The sequence below is a fragment of the Hippichthys cyanospilos genome, chromosome 1, assembly GCF_059441005.1.
Source record: "Hippichthys cyanospilos isolate Australia breed blue-spotted pipefish chromosome 1, RoL_Hcya_1.0, whole genome shotgun sequence".
In the NCBI taxonomy this organism is placed as follows: domain Eukaryota; kingdom Metazoa; phylum Chordata; class Actinopteri; order Syngnathiformes; family Syngnathidae; genus Hippichthys; species Hippichthys cyanospilos.
In genome coordinates this window covers 19,192,501-19,212,806 of record NC_142369.1, presented here as the reverse complement: position 1 = coordinate 19,212,806, position 20,306 = coordinate 19,192,501, and the positions used below count along the sequence as shown (strand labels likewise).

The following is a 20,306-nucleotide window of genomic DNA, read 5'->3' as shown; positions in this document are numbered from 1 at the left end:
AATCAGGAAAGGCGAAGCTTGCGTACGTCGAGCGTCGGATGTGACGCTCACGAAACCCGGAAAAAATAGAGAATAACCCCGAAAAAAACGACATTCTTTAGAACGGTCAAGGCATGATAAATTCCACTTCCAGTGATTTAAGCGGAGCGTATCATCATTTCGTTATCTTATTTGGGTATATGTGAATTTTGTTTTCTGCGGTGGTTGTGTTGCTCCCTTGGCAGAAAAGTTCATGTGTTTGTTACCATGTTGTTTTCACATTTGACCGCATTTCTATAATAAAGTATATAGTTTTTATTATTGCTTTAGGCAAAAAAAAAAACTTATGGCATATATTTTAGATAGATATGCTACACACACGATGTGAACGTTTCAATTTTCTCCTTGAAAACTTGGCTTTCTGAACTGTTGTATATCACATGCGCGAATGAACACAAAAGACAAATCAACAGCTACAGTAGAAACAATATTTAATGTGACCAAATGACATCACAGCATAATACAATCAGAAAGAGTGTATCAGCTAAGTGGTTGCTAGATGGGTCTTTCAAGGCAAAACAAAGATGTGCCTGTCCTGACAAAATAAATACAGTACAAGTGTTGGTACTTGACAAAACTGCATCAAGAGAGCTCAACAACCCAATTAAAACAAAACAAAAAAAAAACAGATTGAAGGAAACAAAACCACAATGTTTACATTTTAACATCTTGTTCACAAAATCAGAGGAATGTGGAGACAAGTGTTTTCTTTTCTTTTTTTTTGCTCTTCAAAAATAGTTGGAGAAACATACACGATTTTTAGTGCCTACTGTATTTGTTAACAGACTGGTCAAAGGACCCGCGCTTCACACAGAATCACATTTTGGGCAAACAAACTGAAAATTCAAGTCAAACTCCTGCATGCCCCAAATTAGGAACATGTGCTTATTGTATACTTAAAAAAACGGATACAGTGGAATTCTGGAAATCACATGAATAATTCAAAAAAAAAAAAAAAAAAGAAAAGAAATCCTACGAGAAAAACACCCTCAACATTTCTTAAATCATTGGACAATGTCAAAACAAGAGACAGGTGTAAGTTGCAGACCCAAAATGGAATGACAAGCAGTGTGCATTTATCAAACAGAACAATTTTGGAACTAAAAAGGCACAAAATCCCGGCCAAGTTTGGTCTGAAAGCCTCTGTGATCAGCGAATGAGCTGGATTCACAGTGGCCAGCAAAAGTGCTTGTACCCTGCAAAACTTTGGCTGATTTCACACAAAAACAAAAGATTTTCATGATTTTCCTTACCACCACCATAGCATAAAACTCACAAATTAAGATTGCAACTCACTGTCTAAGTGCCGTGAAGTATGAACAGGATTAAAACCCTGACCAGCAGGAGCAGCATCACCTGGCAAGGTGAGATTGATGTCCCTTCTTTGTGTGACAACAGTCAAGCTGAACCATCTACTGTAAGTTGTTGACCGCTAAAGAACTACATTTGCCTATAGTTCTCAAAAAAAAACAACAACAAAAAAAAAACAAAAGCAGTCCTGTTGATATTTGTTACAAATATTTTGCATTATTTTGTTACAAACATAACTACAAAGACCACACAGCTGAGGTTACCGGAGCAAACCATTCCAAGAAATAGTCCATGAATGCAATGTTTTACCACTAAAATACATGCACGGATCACCGTTCGATAACAAGTCAAATTTGAGATGGACAACCTTTTCATCATTATAAAGTCCAAGGGCCATCCTAAAAGTATAAAAAAAGTAAGTTGGATTGGTTAAATAAATGCTCAGTTTATAATACATGTTGAGCTTCATTGGAATAATATTGATCCCCTCGTTTTTTTGTTTTTGTTTTTTTAAATCACACACGAATCAATATCACAATAAAGTGCCTTTAAGACTTTATCATTTCACTCCTGAAAAGTTCAGATTTTCCCCTCTTACGACATACAAAACTTATTTTTCATTTCCCTCAGTCCCAGCGCAGTCCCTGGTGAAAGTTTTGTCACTTATCCGTTTTGCAGAAACAACAGCATATAACCTGACTTTCAATGAAGCCATTAGTTTTAGAAATGGCTCATATGAAAGCTAAAACCCTCCCCAAATCTGTTTCATTGCTAAAATATAGAAGAATTATAGAAGAAAAGTTACAAAATGCATAAAAGTCTATTATTGTCATATTTAATCCCATTAGAAAATCTACATTTTTGACACACTGTAAACCTAATGTTTTATAACGCATTTCCCATATTTACCAAAGTCAGCTGTAGAATGAAATTATTCAAACACACTAACTACCTTGACTTGCCTTTAAAACCTTACGTGGTAAATGGTCATTGGTGAGCACACTTCTGCATCATCAGAAGAGCCAAAAATGACCAAATTCCACATAAAGATTAGGTGCAGTTAAACACACAATGACAGAGTGGGCCTCAGACAAAACCATGATTATGAAAATACAATTTATATGATAAAACGAATGTTGAAAAAAATTGAGTTTACCAAAACGAGGGACATGCAAATGTACGTCCACCGGGCAAACAAAAAGTAAAATGATGGAAAGACATCTTAAAGAGACAGGTGAAAGTGTGTGGCCAATTATAATTAAGAACTCTGAGTTTGATTAGTTTGCTACAGCTTCATTAGTGATTTTGACAAGAACACAAAAGGCACTTCATTGTGACATAGATGCAGTTCCTCCATTTGTTTTTAGAAATGCAGGGCAAGCCACGTCTAACACTGCTGTGGTTCATGTCAAACTAAGTTAAAGTAAGACCAAACCCTGCTGATTTTCAAAAGGGACAGCTCAACATTACATGTATCCTGAATGTGGCTCGACCAGCAGATATTTCATCCGCCCATCATGTCATGAAAGACTGTTCACACGTGAGCTGATATGGTTTAAAATCTTAGAAAGTAGGCGTCCCCCTCCCCAGTGACCTTGCATGTTTACATCATTTCATTTGTCATCTTTATAATAGCAAAACATTTTAACCTGTTACTAAGGTATGTTAACCTGCTGGTTAATGTTGCAATTTTCTATCTTTTTCATTGTCACTGATTATGGGAGCAATTTTATGACTTTGGAGGTAGTATCAGCTCAATAACATAACAGGAAAATGGTGGCTGAGAAGTTTGACACCTTATTGATTTTCTCTCACCTGGTTGAGTCAACTGCAATTGTAAAACTGTTTTCACATGGAAAAACACCAGTTCCCTGATTTCCACTCTGCCCATATTTAGGAGTGTGGCCATAGCAGCATCTCAGAAAGTAAAACGGGGAACTTTTGCCACTGATTTACCCACTAAACAGACCGCACTGTCAACATGTAACTTTCAGAACTACAAACAAAATAAGAGCCCTGGCTGGTCATTTTGAGTAGGTGGAGACATGGGAACAGAAATAAAAGGGTAATGGTACATCCTTTGACATTAGCTTGTTGCAAACTTGAAGTTTTCCATTATGTGGTGCTCACCCCTCAACACATGCAATGAAGTGCAGTGAGAAAAAGGCTTAACTGACGTCACACATTGAATTATCTGGATTACGGGATGCCAGGTTACCATGCAACCTCCTTAACAATGAATAGAAAAATGCTGGTAAATGTCATCTGTTACTTCGCTGGGCAATCAAAAGCAAAGGATTTCTACAGGCCTTCTTAATGCAGTTACTCTCCAACTCAAAGTATCTTTTAAGTAAAGCAAACCCATCCCCATGTGCCAGGCTTACCTATATCACAGTTTCCATAATAGGCAGCAGTTTCAAGCCCTGGGAGTCACGCAAAGCAACAGCGGCAACACGAAGGATTCAGTGCAAGCGGCTGTTTTACATGGGCAGGATGTAGTTGGAGTTGGCCAGCTTGCGTTGCTGCGCAGCCGGGACTAGCCCTGCTTGACTCAGAGGGCGGTGGCAGTCGGCGTCATCAAGCGCCGGGTAGTGCTGCCTGTAGCAGAGCCATGCGAAGGCCAGGCCAAGCATAGAGCCCACCAATACATCTACAAAGCAGTACAATAATGTCAGTGGCTCATTGGGGACACAAGGGAACATAGTCAATCCCAGTTGATTTCGGGAGAGTGACAAGGCATACTCTGGACTGGTTGCAGTCAACATACAGACAAATGACTATTCACAATCAAATACACATCAGAGCAAATTACTGTCACTTAATCCAGGCATGATGTTGGGAGATATGAGGACAACATGCAGAAAATGACAAAAATGAGAAAGAAAGAGATTCAAACTCAGATCTTTTAAGTGCCAAAAATGCTAACCACCATCATACGGTGTTGAGGGCTCTAATTTCTCTGAAAGGGTTAGTAAGATGGATTTATCACTATAGTTGTCAACAACTTTTAAAGCTTTAACTACAGTCTACACATCCTTACATGGGCAGCAGTAGCTCATCAGAAGCAACTGAAAATTTGGAACTGGGCAGTCACGGTTCTAATACTGAAATAGTAACTAAATGTTGGAGATATGCTATTCTGCATCCCAATGACTATTGGGGTGCTGCTAGGAGAGTCCTCTCTGCCAAATAGTGAGTTCCTTGCCCTACTGCTTTCCCCATTGCTCGTGATGAATTAATTGAGCTCATTAGATAATGCAAAGCTTAAAAGACTCTTGGATAATTGTTTTAAAAGACACCCAGCCTATAGCTACTGTTCTTGCCTTGAAACATTTATGATATAAGTACAGCTTATTGTAATAGTTACAATACACCTATTCATAAACAACTTATTTGGTGGCACTTGTGTGAGCAATCACATTAAACCTGCATTATTATTCTGTTCACAGGGCGGAAGATGACGCCTCAGGCTGACCTTGCCAGTGGTGTTTGTAGTCGCAGGTTCGGGAGAGGGCAATAGTCAACGCCAAGATTAAAGGAGTGAGAAAAGCGCAGAGCCGCCACGCCCTGCCTTGTCCGGCTGCAGTGAAGCATCGCAGCTTCCCACCAATGTAAAGGGCAGTGAAGCCCAGCCCTGCAAAAGCAACTAGGAAGAAAATATAGAAAAAGATGAAATACATTCTCGACATTAACATGACTTATACCAAAATGTCACAGTCACAGTGGTATCTCGACTTAAGGGCGATCTGCCAATGTGAAGTCCATTTGAATTTGATTCATTGTTACAACTCACTCCAGAGCAAAAACAACATCAAAATGTAGGTTTTTCTGTTTTACATGAAGAGTGTCCGCTGGGAAAACTCTTTCTTCCCTCCATGACCACGTCTGGATCACCACTGCAGCGTAACTCCAGGTTCATCTGGCCATCTGGGAAACAGCGGTAGAAGAAGTCTGGCCTGGGCCTGATGCAGAAACAATTGTTCTTTCAGTTCTGGTTTGTTAGCAGAGTTGCCATGTGCACCACCTTACCTGCCGACAGCAAGTTTGATGACGTTGGTAAAAACGCCATTCAGCACTAGCGTCAAAGTCACGGCTGGATAAGAAAAGGATGCCATGATGAGGAGAAAAAAAATATTGAAACGAAATGTGGTACTTATAAATATATGAAGCACATTGTGTTACATTGTGTATGGAATCTCACGATATGCAAATAAAGCTGTCTTGCCTTGCCTTTTAAGCATTCACTCCAATAAGTTATACCAAACAAATGTGGTATAAAAAAAACAGTAACCAGTTGTCATCAATAAAAAATAAAAATCTGTGGCTTAATCACTTCAACTTTCAGGTAACAATAATATGTGAAATGCCATTCTTAAGCAGCAAACTCCACACTTTATTAAAAATAAATCGAAATGTATAAAAAAAAACTAAATAAATGACTGAAGCAGTGAACATTTTTTTCCCCCAAATTGCAGCTTTTGCATTTGGAAAATGGAATACTACTTTCATAGCGATGTCAATTTTAATTTGATCAATTGTTCAGCCCTATTATTTATACAGTGAACCTTCGTTACGTCGCGGTTCCACTATTCCAGATTCGCTACATCACGGATTTTTTTTCCATGACACGGATTCACCACATTGCAGATTTTTTTTACATTACATATTGAACTTTTGCTATAGCTCCCAAGCGTGCTGCTCCCGCGAAGGCTTGTACTGAGCCTAAATGCCAACAAAAAATGATGACAATTGCTGAGAAGATGATAATTCTCGAAGGGAAAAGTTACGCAGCCGCGGCGAGGGGGGGGTGGGGGTACAGTTCACTACTGTACAGTGTATAAAGGGAAAGGGGGGGGGGCAGTTTACGACTGTACATTGTTTAAGGTTTAATAATTTAAGATTTAAGTAAATATGTGTACTGCAGTAATATTTGTCTTAAATAATATGTATAGCATGAAGACTTTTCACATTTAAAAAAAAAAATTTTTTTTTTTTTTCATTTTTGTTTATTTATTAATTTTTTCTCTGCTATCAAGGCCGGTTCCGGAACGTATCCACAATGATAAACGAGGGTTCACTGTATACAACTAAATTGAGTTACAAGCTTGGTCACAAAACAAATTTGAATTATTGTCAAATCTGTCACTGTGCTCTGGCAATAATCTCATGTTTCTCACCAAGTGACGCTTCCTTGGCGTCGCTGCGCTCTGGCTTTGTTAGGACGGTGAAGAGCACAATGACAATTAATGGCGTGAAGACAGCGATGCTCTGGAGTGGCAAAAAGGAGGCACAGTACAAATTAAAGTCAGATTAAAGATGTCAATATACAACTTTTGCATCACCTACAAACATAAGTGATGTTGGGACGTGATCTTGCTTCACCCGGTGGAATTTGTACAACCACATCTCCTCTGGCTGGATCTCTCGGTAGAAAGGCGGAAGCTGTTCAGTCACGCTGAAAGAGTGAAACAGCAGCTTCAATACAGATGCTACTCAATGTCAAATTTACTTTCCAGCGATGAGTGCGTGATGATTCCCATCCTTCTCTTACAGTATGCATCTATGTTGTCTTATCACAACCCAGGCTGCACAAATTGTGCTTGAACACCAAAGCTTTGTATTGCACTTTAGTTACGTCTTAAAATTCGAACGAATGCTTAACAAATGTAGCAGTCTAACAGAGGATGGCACGCACTTCAGCAAAAGTAATTTGAGCATCACTCTCTTAATATTCAGAAGCTCTGCAATAATGTTATTAAAGATCCTTACAATGCTGTAAAGGATTAAGGATAAAGGATAAAGGAGGATAAAGGATAAAGTTTTGCTTTAGTTGTAAACCACCCTCTGGTTTAACAAAGGCAGATTAATTGTTTATACTCTTGAACAATTCCTTTATTCACAATGCAAACTAGGGCAGCACATTGACAGACTGGTTACCACATCCGCCTCATAGATCTGAAGTTGTGGGTTTGATTCCAGATCTGGCCTTCCAGTATGAAGTTTGCATGTTCTTCCTGTGCCTGCGTGGGTTTTCTCTGGGTCCGACCGTTTCCTCCCAAATTTTCCAAAACATGCAGGTTATTGGACACTACAAATGGCACATATGTGTATTTGTGAGTGTGAACGAATGTTCGTCTATGTGTTTTCATGCAAATGGCTGGCAAACAGTTCAGGGTGTACCCTGCCTACTGCCCAAAGACAGCTGAGATAGGATCTAGCACCCCCGTGACCGTCGTGAGTGGTCAAGATAATGGATGGATGGATGGAGAGATGGATGGAAGGATGGATGCACTATGTAAACCACACTGCTTGAAATAGGAATAAAAGGCAGGAAAAAACAGGCTCTCTTCAACAGATCAGCTGACTCAGCTTGTGTTCTTGCCTTTCTTGTTGATAAGTCTGACAATTTTTTGAAACTTTGAACTTAAGTACAAAATAACTCGTACATTTCAGCGTAAAAAGATAATAGTGTCTGTACTTTTTGTCTTCATTTTAACTTTACTCAATTCTATTTATAGTGCACATAAAGGTGATAAAACAATAATTCTACTTACTCACTTCTACTTAACTACACACAAAGAGTACCACAACCACCTCAATTATAGAGTAAGAGTACCTTTACCTCACCCTGATATTAAACCTGCTTTAAATAATGACTGATTGGACTTACAGGAAAACCACAAAGAGTGCCAAGCGGATGCAGATTTCCGACAGGAGCCCACGTAGCAGCCTGCTCTTCATTTTGTCTTCAGTGTGTACTTTAGTCAGTCCAGTACATCACCTTGTGCCTTATATCACCCTGATAGCTACATGTTAGAATGCAGAAAAATAATAATTAGAATGTATATGGCAAACATTTATTTAATAGATTTTAATAATGATAGAAAACATTTCTATTTTCATGTCGGAATCCTAAAAAGTGTTAATGGTTCATGTTTGTAACAAGCCAAAAATAAACAGCTAATCTTAGCTGTTTGAACAATCAAAAAATATGTCATGAAACAATAGTGGCTATCATTGTGCACACACAGTCTGTCATGTAGTTTTCCAGTTGGGTCACATTGTGTTTCGCATGAGGGCCATTATGCAGATTGTAACCGTCTATGCATCATTTTAAGTCCATGGGCTGCTGCTAGTTCTGACGTGTGAGAAATTTGGCAACCAGAATGACACAGAAGTTTACCAGAAATAAACACACATTTTATCTTTTTAATATTGGTCTTTAATTGGCGGGAGGCTAAAGAAAACTTATGACTGAGTACTGTGTGTTCGGTTTGTATGCGTTCCTCGGGCAACCATTTGTATTAAAATATAATTTGTTTAAAAGTTTATACCTATCTCAACATAAATGTCAGTTTCCTCAGACAGTGTACAGTGTTTAACATTGTGTGTAAATGACTTAAGCTAACCTTCCTTTAAAAAAAGAACAGTAAATAGCTAATAGAACGCACTTCGCTTATTTGCTGAATACAATGCGACCATAGTGATAAACTGTACCTCCATATGCCTCGATGCTATTACATGGCACGTAAGTGAAAGTCACTGAAAAAGTGACATATGTCAGCCATCCCTACAAAACATAACACTTAGCATCGCCTGTCATTGCCAATGGAAGAGAGATGCTAGCAGCCGTGGCCAAGCTAGCAAGCTGACACATCTGTCAAACAAAAACTACTGACACAATGTCACCCAAAACCCTGTTAGCGGTTGACAACTCACCTTTAAAATGGTCGTTTTCTTATCTTGCTACCCCCATGCCAAAGCCGGTTGTTAGTAAAAAAAAATGCCGCAGCATCTTCACTCAACGCAGACTTGAGACACTTCTTACAGTGGAGTCTACAAGCGTATCACTACGCTTTCACAAAACACATCCGTTTAAAACTTTTCAAGCATAAAGACTAAGAATTGGATCAGAAAATCAGAGTTGAGATTTAAATCCAAAGAGGGAATTGATTAGTAATTGTTATTTCATATTATACTACAAATATAGAGCCGCCTCATATAAACATTTGCTTTTGTATCGGCATTCATAGAATTTGTTTTACTTTGAAAAACAAAGAATGTATTTTAATATTTTTTCTAGCTTGACACATGGATGAAACACGCCACGTCAGTGTCTTTGAAGCTGTATTGTAGGTTATATCAAGTGCGATCCATGAAAAAGCGACTACAGAAAGAGGTGGAGCACCATACAATATATTTCCGTTTTTTTTTACCGATTAATCCAAAAGAAATACATTTATTGTTTAGATATGTTTACATATGTATTGTATTTCACAAACGTTTGTCAGTTATTTAAGGACAAAAACTGTAAAATTTAACTTCAAAATAGAAAAATGGAAATTTCACTCGATTTACTCAGAAATGACAATAATCTCAGTAAAAGTATGTTGTTAAATGACCAATATTTTTTAAATAACCACAACATCTTTGAATTCAGATCTATTAACATTGTTTTTGCGAATTTAAAAGATGACACAAAACTAGTGCTTCACTGAGACAGAGTACAGCTTTATTAAAGTCAAACTTCAGGCATGTCTGAACTCTTCCAACTCAACCTTTGAATGAAAAAAGGACAGAAGTCATATTTTCAAATAAAATGACAGTCATGTACAAAAAGAGTGTCTTCCAAAGTCACGCACATTTAGAAGCAGAATTGTACAAGCAAAAAAATTGTAAAAATAAAAATAGCACGCCACAGTAACATGATTCTATGCAAGTACAATGCAATACTATTTACAGGTTCTCCAACAATATGCAGTAACACACGTTGAACAGTTATCAACATGGTGGTTGTGTTCATCCACGTTTTTCATTGAAGCAACACCAAGAGATAGATATGACCCCAGTTAGTAACTCAAATTAGACCTACTACAAAAAAGAAAAAAGAAAACAATTGAGTGCTTTGAAGTGTTCCTATTAAGCACAACACCAATTCTTTGCTGAATGCCCGTCAATCAAAAATTCAACAGTCAGCAAAATTCCACGAGAATTTTTTTTTACAGTGAACGGAAACTTTCAAGCACGAGAAAGGTGGCTGATTCTAATTGTAAGAATAGATATATATATTTTTTTTTAAAATTGCTTTGATCGCTCATTCTGAGGGGTTACGGGTCACTTACAGCGAACGAACATGCTGGGGGCAGTATTTTCCACAAAACAATGGCACAAATAAAAGATTTTTTTTTTTTGAAGAAAATGAAATGATGCAATACACAAATGAAGCGTTCTAATACTGTCACTGTATCAAAAAGAGAGGGTGAAATGGCACTGAGCGATGTTGTCATGCAATATACATGTGCAAAACAAAAAGGCTGATGCCTTTAATATGGAAACATATAATAAAGGAACATAAATTGCGCTGTGGTGATGCATTTTAAGACTCAAACGTATGCAGTTCAGCTTAACAGTCACCTTGAAAAAGACAAAAGCCCATCAATGTCATGATTTACCCCCCAAAAAATGCCTGTGGTCCACTTTTAAAATAACACATGAATAAATAACAACATTCAAGTTTGGGTGGGAACATGCATGAGTGTGAAAATAAAAGTGCGTTGACGTCCGAAGATGAAGTTGAGGAGGAAGTATTGGGGAAGATAAGTCCTATGCAGTGCCATGGAATAGTATTTGCCCTCTTCTCAAATGTTATTTTTCATCTCAGAAAATGACTACTGACCAAAAGGAACATTCAACCTTAACTTACTTTTGCAAGAAAAGCGGTTTATGCTCAAACTCTCCAGCATTGCGAAATTAAAGCAATTCTGCAAGGAAGAGTGGGCCAAAATATCTACACAGAGATGGCAAAAGCCTCCAGTTAACGTAAACGTTGATTCGACGTGTTGCTTCTGAGCGTGGTTTTAAGGTTTAGGGGTCAAGAACTTGTTCCACAGTGCCAAGCAGCTTTGATTTCTTTTTTCGCACTTGAATAAAACTAGCATTTAAAAGGGGGATTTGACATCCACTTGGTTGATCTTTGCCTGAAAATTACACTTATTTGATTTTAAACATAAAATAGGGAATCTGTCCAAAAAAACAAGAACTTGACGAGGGTGAATACTTTTTCATGGCAACGATGTCAAGCAAGCAAAATGCCAACAAATTAAATAATTTTACATAAGTGCAAAAAGAACATTAATGGAGATGTGTTCCATCTAACTTAACACAACTGAGTCAGAATTTATCCAAATATTAAGCTTTCAAATGGCACCACGCACTTCTTTTAACACCTTTAGACAAACAAAACTTCTTTTCAAAAGTGGGTCTGCAGTTACACTAACTTAAGTGACTCAAGACTCCAATCGCCTTGCAAAGTTTGAAAAAAAGAAACCCTAGTTACCCAGCAAGCATGAAAAAGGCTGAGGCATGACATCAAACATTCCAATACTGAACTGCTTTTAAGAGCAAATACAGTGATGAGTGACACATGAGCAGCGCCTAATGTGGAATCATTACACCTATGCTAAAAAACAAAAACAAAAAAAAATACACAGTAATTACAGGTAAAATGTGAACCCCTCAGATTTTTTTATGTCACACAGTGGTAACAGGGAGTACTGCACTGGTATTCGACAAAGCAATTGGTATAAAATGTGGTGCAATAAATACAAAAAATTCAACAGATGAGCAATTTAAAAACACTGTACAGGTTGCATTTTGTACACTATACCGGACCGTGTGTCATGATACTGATTCATGATTTCTTCAACATGAGGCTGGCAGTCGTTCAAATTTTGCCTCCCACCCCCCCCCAAAAAAGACTTTTTGTCATTTGGTCACAACACATTTTAAAGTCTTATGTTACTACCAGAAGAAGAGGTATCTATTTTCAAAACACTTATGTTCCTTGAATGTACATTTCCTTATATGTGCGACCTAACTAAATAATGTAATGACAAGGCGTGTGAAAGTGCTTTTCAGAGAAGTTTTGGCAAAAACATCAAAATAAAAAGGTCACAGTCCTCCAATGTTACTGAAACGCATCCGGGCAGTAGTTCCTACAGCCGCAATGCAACTGAAGTCCTCCTTTAAGGCTGATTAACGATACTCAGATAGCAATATTCACTGGCTGGCCTGCCCTCCCTACCTCGAGCATGACAATGGCTCAGAGAAAATGTGGAGTATACATACCTTTAAAAAAAAAAAATGTTGTGGTAAAAATTAAGTGTGGGGGCTGGGTGCCGTGCCACCCTGCCAGTAAGTACTTTACAATATCATGAGCCAATTTGTACACATGAATGAGTAAATGAAAAGTCACAAGTACTTGTGTAATGTCATACCAGTACACTATACAGTATATCATTATACAGTATTTCACCTTAATAGGACGATTTTCACAAGGAGGTCTGCGCAACACCTAAACAAAGAAATACACCACTCACTGAGATGAAGTGAGAAAATTCTGCCTGTAAACATTAACAAACATAGATACGTATATAATTATATTCATCTATAGCCATAAGTATATCAAAAACATGGTTAAAGGATTGTTGGAATGTAGTGTGTGACTAAAAACAAAAAACAATTGCACAAAAGTGTTGACCGTCCTGTTCATCAAAGAGGAAGTGGAGGCGCTCAATACGATGGCGTGTGACGTAAGGGGTGGCGTCGGGGGCAGAGGAAGCGTGTGAGAGGCGCCGGCCGCGGCGTACAGCAGGTAAACAAGAGGAGGAGCGGCGTGGTGTCCCCATCCACCTCCGCCTCCCTTCACTCAAGGAGCCGGTTATTGACAACACTCGGGATTCCACAGAGTGAGACAAGAACCAAGTGTTGGTCCGGGATCTTGGGTGTTGTCACGTGTTAGTGGTGTTTTACAGGCAGAGGAGCAGGGAATGGTGCGCGTCCTCGTCCCACGCTGCTCCAATCTCACTGCGCTTGCCACGTAAAATGTTCTTCAACGTGTTTGGATTCCGAAGGTCCGACAGAAAAGCAAAATCAAAAAATGTTATATTCCCTTTCATGAGCACATGTGGGGTGGAGTGCAATTTACAGGGAACGAGGTAACGAGGGTGCCACGTCCTCTCCTTGCGGTTCCTCTTTGACCATGACGGGGCTCATAGAAGAAGATGGCGGCGGCTTAGCTGAACCGGAGTTGGGGCTCAGGGGACTGAGGGGATTGTGGCTGGAACAACAGGGGCGGCCCTCCAGCGAGGAGGCGGTGAGCGCCCCTGCCTCATGGTCGGGGCAGAAGGAGCGAGGGCAGAAGTCACAAAAAGACGAGGCTGACGTTCCACAGATACTGCAGTCGTGCCAAGGACACTCCCAACGACCTGTGGGCACGAAGAGGGTTAGGGTGCAAATATTTAGCCCATCAACATAACTCAAAAAAGTGTCACAATGAATGCGAGGCCAGCAGCAATATGTGACACCACTGTAGACACAATAAGTGATTGAGCACCACACATTTATGGGGGGAAAAAAACAGTATTCTATTATTCTTATTGAACAACAAAAGCATGTCACGATTGTCAAAATAGAAGCAGATGGCCACAAAGGAGGAGCAGGCGTCGGCAAAAAAGTGTATTCAGCGAAGCCGTTGGCAATGATTAATTTTAGGATTTTTATGACTGCGCTTGTCTATATCAGCAATACTTGTTCATATCAGCAATACTGTACTCTCTCAACACTTTGCTTTCTAATCAAAGGCACTTACAAATATATAAGATAATAAAAGTAAAGCACTGAATAACCTTGATATATAAGTTACTCAACTTTTTCAAGATAAAAGCCATCTCTTGGCTGATATTTTTTAAACTTTAAACTTGAGATACTTGAGATATGACCACGCTATAGTGGCATCGGACTCAACCCACTTCACAGTAAGTAGCACTTTAGGTAACAGTAAACAGTTCTTTAAAATAGTCTCCAAGGTGATCGATGTCACTCCAAGTTGAAGTTTAATGTCAAACTACCCTTGTGCAGTAGTTTGATCATTTATGGGTCATTTTCTTCTACATCATTCAGGTAGTATTTTAGACAATGGGTAGTACACTTCTCTTAGAGTCACTAAGTGGTTGTACCATTTTGAACTCCATGTTGACACTATCTGGGTGAAATTTCAGCTCCCTAATGCCTTCTTTTAATGTTTTCCCTTTGATGTAAATGCCGTTGATGTAAAGATCAAATGATTGGACAAAAAACAGCACAAGGGCTAAAAACAACAACAACAAAAAAAACACTTTGTGTATGGTTAGCAAGTCCACCTCACAGTTCAGAGTCCCAACTTCAGTCTCAGCTCGCACCGACCTTTCTGTGTGGAGTTTTCGTGTACTCTCCAGCTTCCTCCAAAAACATGCATGATAGGTGTATTGGACACTCTAAATTGAAATTGTCCTTAGGTGTGATTGGGTGCGTGAATGGGTAATTGTCCCTGTGTGCCCTGCAATTGGCTGGCAACCATTGTGTCAACCGCCTCTAAGTTCATCATGTGATATATTAATTTGATAATGTGCCATGTGATATTTCCAATGTAAATGATCTGGTTTGACTCAATAAACATAGGGAAATGTCACCAAACAACAATGGGGTAAACTTAAATAGATCAATTTAGCCAGGCAATCTCTCAGGTGGCGCATTGACCTTCATGTTTGCAGTTCTTTAGGGTGTGTTGGGCAAATACATTTGTACTTTTGTCCACATACTGGACATGTAATACACATTTAAAGTATTTGTGCCTTATTGCAAGACCTCAGCTGGTGCAAATTTGATTGAAAATAGCTGGTAAATGCTAAATTTCCTCATTACCGTATGGCGGCTTGGTGAGGTTGAGACACAGCAGGTGGTACGCCTTGGGACACTCCTTCTTGTCGCACATCACCAGCTCTCCTCCTTCCCCGCAGCAAAAGCAGAAGTACTCGTGTGTGTGTTTGCCCTCTAGCCGCAGCTTCCGCTTCTTCTGCCTCAGCTTGGCATTCCTGGCCTTCTCCTCTTTTTCCTGCACTACAGCACTCTGGAGAGCGGGGGACAATGAAAAGATGCAAAAAAAATGTTGTGCTGTAATAGGGACTGGAATATGCACTTACAGTTGGCTGCACCCCAAGGAAACCTGAGCAGTTGTCTGATCCACAGTGGCAAGATGTTCTCCTGTTGCCCACGCAGTGTAGGTTATAGTTAAATGTCATCTCGGTGCCTACGCACACGCACACAGACAGGAAGCATTTCATTAAACTTTTCTGACCTGGATACTGAACCAGTGTGGTTCAGACAAACGATACTAAAAAAAAGAAAAAGAAACAAAGCAGCAATTCATAGGTATAGGAACCAGTCTGGTGTCGGGAACTGTAAAATTGTGACTGATTTCTTAAACAATAATGTGGCCTACTTACTGATTTTCCAAATTTTTTTTCGAATGTTACGGAGTCAACTCACCAGCCTCTATATCACAGAGAGCAAAGAGTCCAATGCGGACATCACCATTGACTGTCCACTTTTGGGTTTCACAGTTGGGGCTGCAGCTGTGGTTAATGAACCGGGCAGAATTCCCTTTTGGACCAGCATCAATCACACGATCCTGAAGTGCGCAAAGATTCACATTAAAACAACGTAGGAGAATGTGTGTAAAAAAACTCACCTTAGTAAGGGTTAGCATGTAGAAGTTGGTGACGTGGTTTTCATGGGCGCGTTTAATGCGCTGCTGGCATTCCTCCGTGTCAATGACTTCTCCAACATACTCGGTCACAAAGTCACCCTGCAGAAAACATTTTTTTTTATAGTTGTGTAATGTGCAATAATTACAATAATAGTGAGAATGATCAGAATATTCTAAATTCTCTTGAGAAAAATGATTTGGAAAGTAAAATTGTCATAATTGTACTTTTTCTTTAAGTGCAGAGACTGTATGAATGTTTACAAAAATGTCCAACTTATAACTTTCAACATAATAACTTTACTTATTCTGTAAATGTTCTATGTTACAGCACCACTTAAAAATGACGCTCCATTCAAAGCATATTCAAACTGAAAGTTGTTGCAAAATGGTATCATTTACACATTTTTCTTGAGAAAAATGAAGAATGCCACCATGAGCAGGACAATAAACACATTCAGCCTATTGTGATTTCATAAACCCACAAACGATACTAAAAAAAAGAAAAAGAAACAAAGCAGCAATTCATAGGTATAGCGTTCTATGCTCACAGGATTGCAATGCTCTCAAAAAGTTGTGCCACATCAAACATTTTCTTTTCTTGTTGAGTTCCTGATTCTATGGTATTCTTTTTGCTGGTGTGTAGTCTTTCAGCTCAATCAATCCTAATGTTTGATAAGACTACATAACGCTCATTTACTTGAAAATTCCAATTTAAAGCAGCTCGACAAGAGGCTTGTCGGGCCAGTCCTTTTGACACCTACCTTCCTCAGAGGCTGGTTGGTTCTGAGGCCCCATCCACAGCCCTCAGTTTTTATCACCTCTGTCTCTGCATACAAGCGCTTGGAGAAACACTGGTTTTCGCAATTTTCTCCTGCGGGACATACCTGCGCCATCATGGCGAGAGGTTAACGTATGGCATTTATTTATCTTTCTAAAATGTCTCAAAAGCACAAGAAGTGAAACAAACCTGAGGATGACATTCGTACTGTAGCATGCGATTGAGACACTGAGAGTCGAGGCCGCACGGGTGCTCGTCCGCAGGCCGGCAGTTGCAGCGGGGGATTTCGGACAAGTCAGCAACATGCATCTGCACTTTCCCCACGGGTTTGTTGGACTAACACGGAAAATCATAACACCAGATTAGCAAGTACCACACAGGACAGTTTTGTCAAAAACGCCAAACAATCCATCCGTTTCTCCTTATTTCCCCATTTTCAACAATAAGAAGAAGACATAAAAGAAGGCATTTTGTTTGTACTTAATTAATAAGGGAATTATCTTTCATGTACTGTACAATGAAAACCCTTAAAGACACGTTCCACTTGCTGTCAATGCAAAATGACATGCACTCAAGTATTGACCAATCAGGGCTCACCTCTTGGTCATGTGATCTTCATAAACGGAGCTGTGATTTGTTGTTACCTGAGACTTCAGTGCATGATGGCATTTTCAGATGACAAGTGGCAAAATTTGTGTTTTTAAAGGAATGAATTGTACATTTAAAATAAGTTAGCCATTTAATTAACTATAAACAAAAAAGAAAGGTTTAACTATTGATAATCTCTAAGGATGCGTCTAAAAGTACCTTAATTTCATCATTTTAATAACACAATCCATGTATTTTAATTAGACAGCCATGATATCAGGAGGCTGGCATACAGTTTAAAAGAGCACTGCTTGTCAGAAAATTAGCTGAATAGACATTATTGAGAAATTATAGCATGTTATTATCTGATGATAATACCTTGATGAATTTGTAGGGTGGCGGTTTGCGAGAGTTTCGCTCCTGCTCTAAAGCCTCCCTACTCTCTCTCTGGGCCTTAAGCTCCTGAAACCTGCGGGCTGCTTCTTCCAGCGCTGAAAAGACATTTTTTTTTTTTTTTTTAGAAAACTATTGTAATCTGCCTTTTTGTTAAGTGTTGGAAGATCTCCAACAGATTACCTTTCTTGAAAGTCTTGTTGATATTGATCTGACCAGTCACAAAGTTTTTGTCGTTCTCGACGTAAGGGAAGACACGGCCCTGATTGATCCAGTAGTAGTCGTGGGAACCGAAGAAAAAGACGGGAAAGTCGCCAATATCATGTCGAAGGCTCTGGATGTTCGACGGCACCAAACGAGGGTTGCAGATCTCAGCTGGCCACCACCTGCAAGAGAAGTGGGAGATTGCCTTAGAGATAGAATATGTAGCAAAATAGGTACACAGCTCTCAGCTTTTAATGAGCGATTTAAATATCTACACAAAGCTCGAGTTTATCTAAGAAATGTATAGATAATTTTGCCGTGATCGCATTACAATTTTGTGCAGTTAAAGGGGAATTGAAACAAAAAAATATATTTACAGTAATGTTCTATGCTGCCTCACAAGTCTAAACACAATACTCTGATGAATACTGGGTTTGTAGAATAGGAATCAAGCAGCAAAATCCTTTTTAAACAGTCTCATCAGGCAGCCATTTTACCACTTGCTATTGACTGAAAATTACATCACAGTTGTTCAGGGCTCAGGTAAAGATTTGGATTATGGCTCATTTTGTGAATGTCAGATGAACAAACTCAGAAATCAAGTGAGGGGAGAAGAGCTGAAAGGTGCTAAAAAAACAAACGATGAAATGGGAGAATATGGCCCTTAGTCTTTATGTGTCCTTAAATTGCACATACCTGTAGTTTCCCAGTTTGACCCAGACAATTTGTTTGTAGTGCGGTTTCTTGCCGGCCCTACAATCGCTGCAGGACCAAGGCCCCTCAGGCATTTCCATCTCCAAGCACTCCGGGTGGAAGGAAGCAGGGCATGAGTCGCAGCACAGCAACTTGCCTCCTACATTTGTATGTATGGATGGACACGGGTATGAGTGTGCATGCGTGTGTGCATGTTTAATGTGGAGAAATGAGTATGCAAAGAGAGGCGGAGGGAATCATTAGGCTTAAAGAATATAAAAGCGGGACAAACTCTGAATCTTATTTGCAGACAATCCTAAAAACATTGTGAAAGTCATCAAAAAGGTGACCGAAGAAGGTTAGCAGGTACAGTGGAACCTCCAAAGTGGAACACAATGTGGTCAAGTTTGAAGTTTTCTGGAAAAATATGACTCAAGAGTCAAATAATCCTTCAAGTTCAAGCTATCATCATGCATGATGTCACGCAAGAGCAATGCTTTTGGTGACCACCACGGACTCATGTGAGTAATGGCACCGAGGAAAGGTTGTGACAACCATAGAGCCAGAAATGGCAATTGTGACAGGACTGGCTACTCAGTAAAATACCGTCACCTTACTAAAACACTGGCCCACCTCCCTCCAAAAAGACACATACCAGATATGCAGTATTACATTTATCAATTGTGTAATCTCATTTTAGTGGTAAGATCTTTTGACTGAGGATGGACCTGATTTTATTAAAGGTGGCCTGCATCATGAGGTGATTAAGGCAAAAAGAAAGTCCAAAAACTAAGGAAATCAAAAGACAGACTCTCAAAGCAGGGTACTACAGTCGTACCACTTGGGTTATGTGGGCTTCTTATAATGGGACACAAATAATACTGGGAATGTACAGTTTATAGTTCAATACAAAACAACTGTTTTCACATTTTTACTGTGCTGTGATTATTTAAACTGTTTTAAATAGGTTCTATTTAAATCATTATTCGATTACATTATTTTATCCTATGTTTAAGCAAAGCGAAAATGCTCAAATGAAACATAACGTTACACTGGCTTATAACAATGGTAACAATATAGAAAATAAAATGTTGTGCTGTTTTGCTGAACACTTAGGCACTTATGTACTGTACGTAAGTGTTGGTCAGGATGGTTCTACTTGGCAAATGGGTGTGAGCAAACTTGAGAATCACTTTGGAGTTCTTTGTTTCACAAAGTGACAATATAACAACTAATTATCAATTACATAACATAAATAGCATGTGGCTAATGACTAGAATTGAAATGACCAGAGAAGCTCTGCACTAAATGGCACTTTTCTACTGTCCATTACACTTGTGTTGGACATCCTCAAAGGGTGAGTAGTTTTATTTTATTGTAGATTTATTACACCTCCTACAACTTTAACATCATTCGTTAGCTTGTATTCAACATTGGAGGCCCCACTGCACACACAAATCAAATTAAAGCTAGCTTTGAAACAACTGATCCATATTTTGGACAAGTCGAAACTCCTGTTGGAGCTCTTCATTGACAACCATGTGCCATGTATCAGGTATAAAATGGTCGATCACCCCTGCTTGAGGTTCGTCAACTTGGTTAGCACTTCAAATACATTACCGCATGTCTGGCAATCAGATTCAGAGCAATGTATCAAGGCCCGGTCAATTGAATACACATGCAGCAGCAACATCGGGCTCCAAACAACCAGTGATC

General features: G+C 39.2%; 2 protein-coding genes across 5 annotated transcripts in view; both read right to left on the bottom strand.

The window, feature by feature from the left end:
- Nucleotides 1–453: 453 nt before the first annotated feature.
- On the bottom strand, nucleotides 454–9,193 carry plpp5 (phospholipid phosphatase 5). The gene is made up of 8 exons (XM_088430971.1): nucleotides 9,070–9,193; nucleotides 8,021–8,156; nucleotides 6,697–6,805; nucleotides 6,528–6,618; nucleotides 5,380–5,443; nucleotides 5,188–5,312; nucleotides 4,826–4,996; nucleotides 454–4,000 (listed from the first exon to the last, which is right to left on the bottom strand). Exons 2-8 carry the CDS (start codon nucleotides 8,089–8,091, stop codon nucleotides 3,831–3,833), a joined length of 801 nt encoding a protein of 266 aa, XP_088287097.1. The 5' UTR covers nucleotides 8,092–8,156; nucleotides 9,070–9,193; the 3' UTR covers nucleotides 454–3,830.
- A 647-nt stretch (nucleotides 9,194–9,840) lies between these two features.
- Nucleotides 9,841–20,306, bottom strand: part of nsd3 (nuclear receptor binding SET domain protein 3) — a 24,305-nt gene continuing 13,839 nt past the window's right edge. For all 4 annotated transcript variants that reach the window (XM_088419821.1, XM_088419838.1, XM_088419847.1 and 1 more), the window contains 10 exons: nucleotides 18,594–18,750; nucleotides 17,877–18,079; nucleotides 17,679–17,791; nucleotides 16,902–17,048; nucleotides 16,696–16,818; nucleotides 15,917–16,033; nucleotides 15,715–15,856; nucleotides 15,369–15,475; nucleotides 15,091–15,295; nucleotides 9,841–13,616 (listed from right to left, as the gene is read on the bottom strand). In XM_088419821.1, coding sequence (XP_088275947.1) covers nucleotides 13,333–13,616; nucleotides 15,091–15,295; nucleotides 15,369–15,475; nucleotides 15,715–15,856; nucleotides 15,917–16,033; nucleotides 16,696–16,818; nucleotides 16,902–17,048; nucleotides 17,679–17,791; nucleotides 17,877–18,079; nucleotides 18,594–18,750 — 1,598 coding nt within the window. In that variant the 3' untranslated portion in view covers nucleotides 9,841–13,332. The remainder of the gene's footprint in view (nucleotides 13,617–15,090; nucleotides 15,296–15,368; nucleotides 15,476–15,714; nucleotides 15,857–15,916; nucleotides 16,034–16,695; nucleotides 16,819–16,901; nucleotides 17,049–17,678; nucleotides 17,792–17,876; nucleotides 18,080–18,593; nucleotides 18,751–20,306) is intronic.

Coding starts and splice junctions, on each gene's coding strand:
- plpp5 (XM_088430971.1), bottom strand. CDS start 8,091: ATGAAGAGCAGGCTGCTACGTGGGCTCCTGTCGGAAATCTGCATCCGC. Junction 6,806..8,020: donor GCACTCTTTGTGGTTTTCCT/GTAAGTCCAATC, acceptor TCACTCTTTCAG/CGTGACTGAACAGCTTCCGC. Junction 4,997..5,187: donor TCCCAGCGGACACTCTTCAT/GTAAAACAGAAA, acceptor TTTTCTTCCTAG/TTGCTTTTGCAGGGCTGGGC.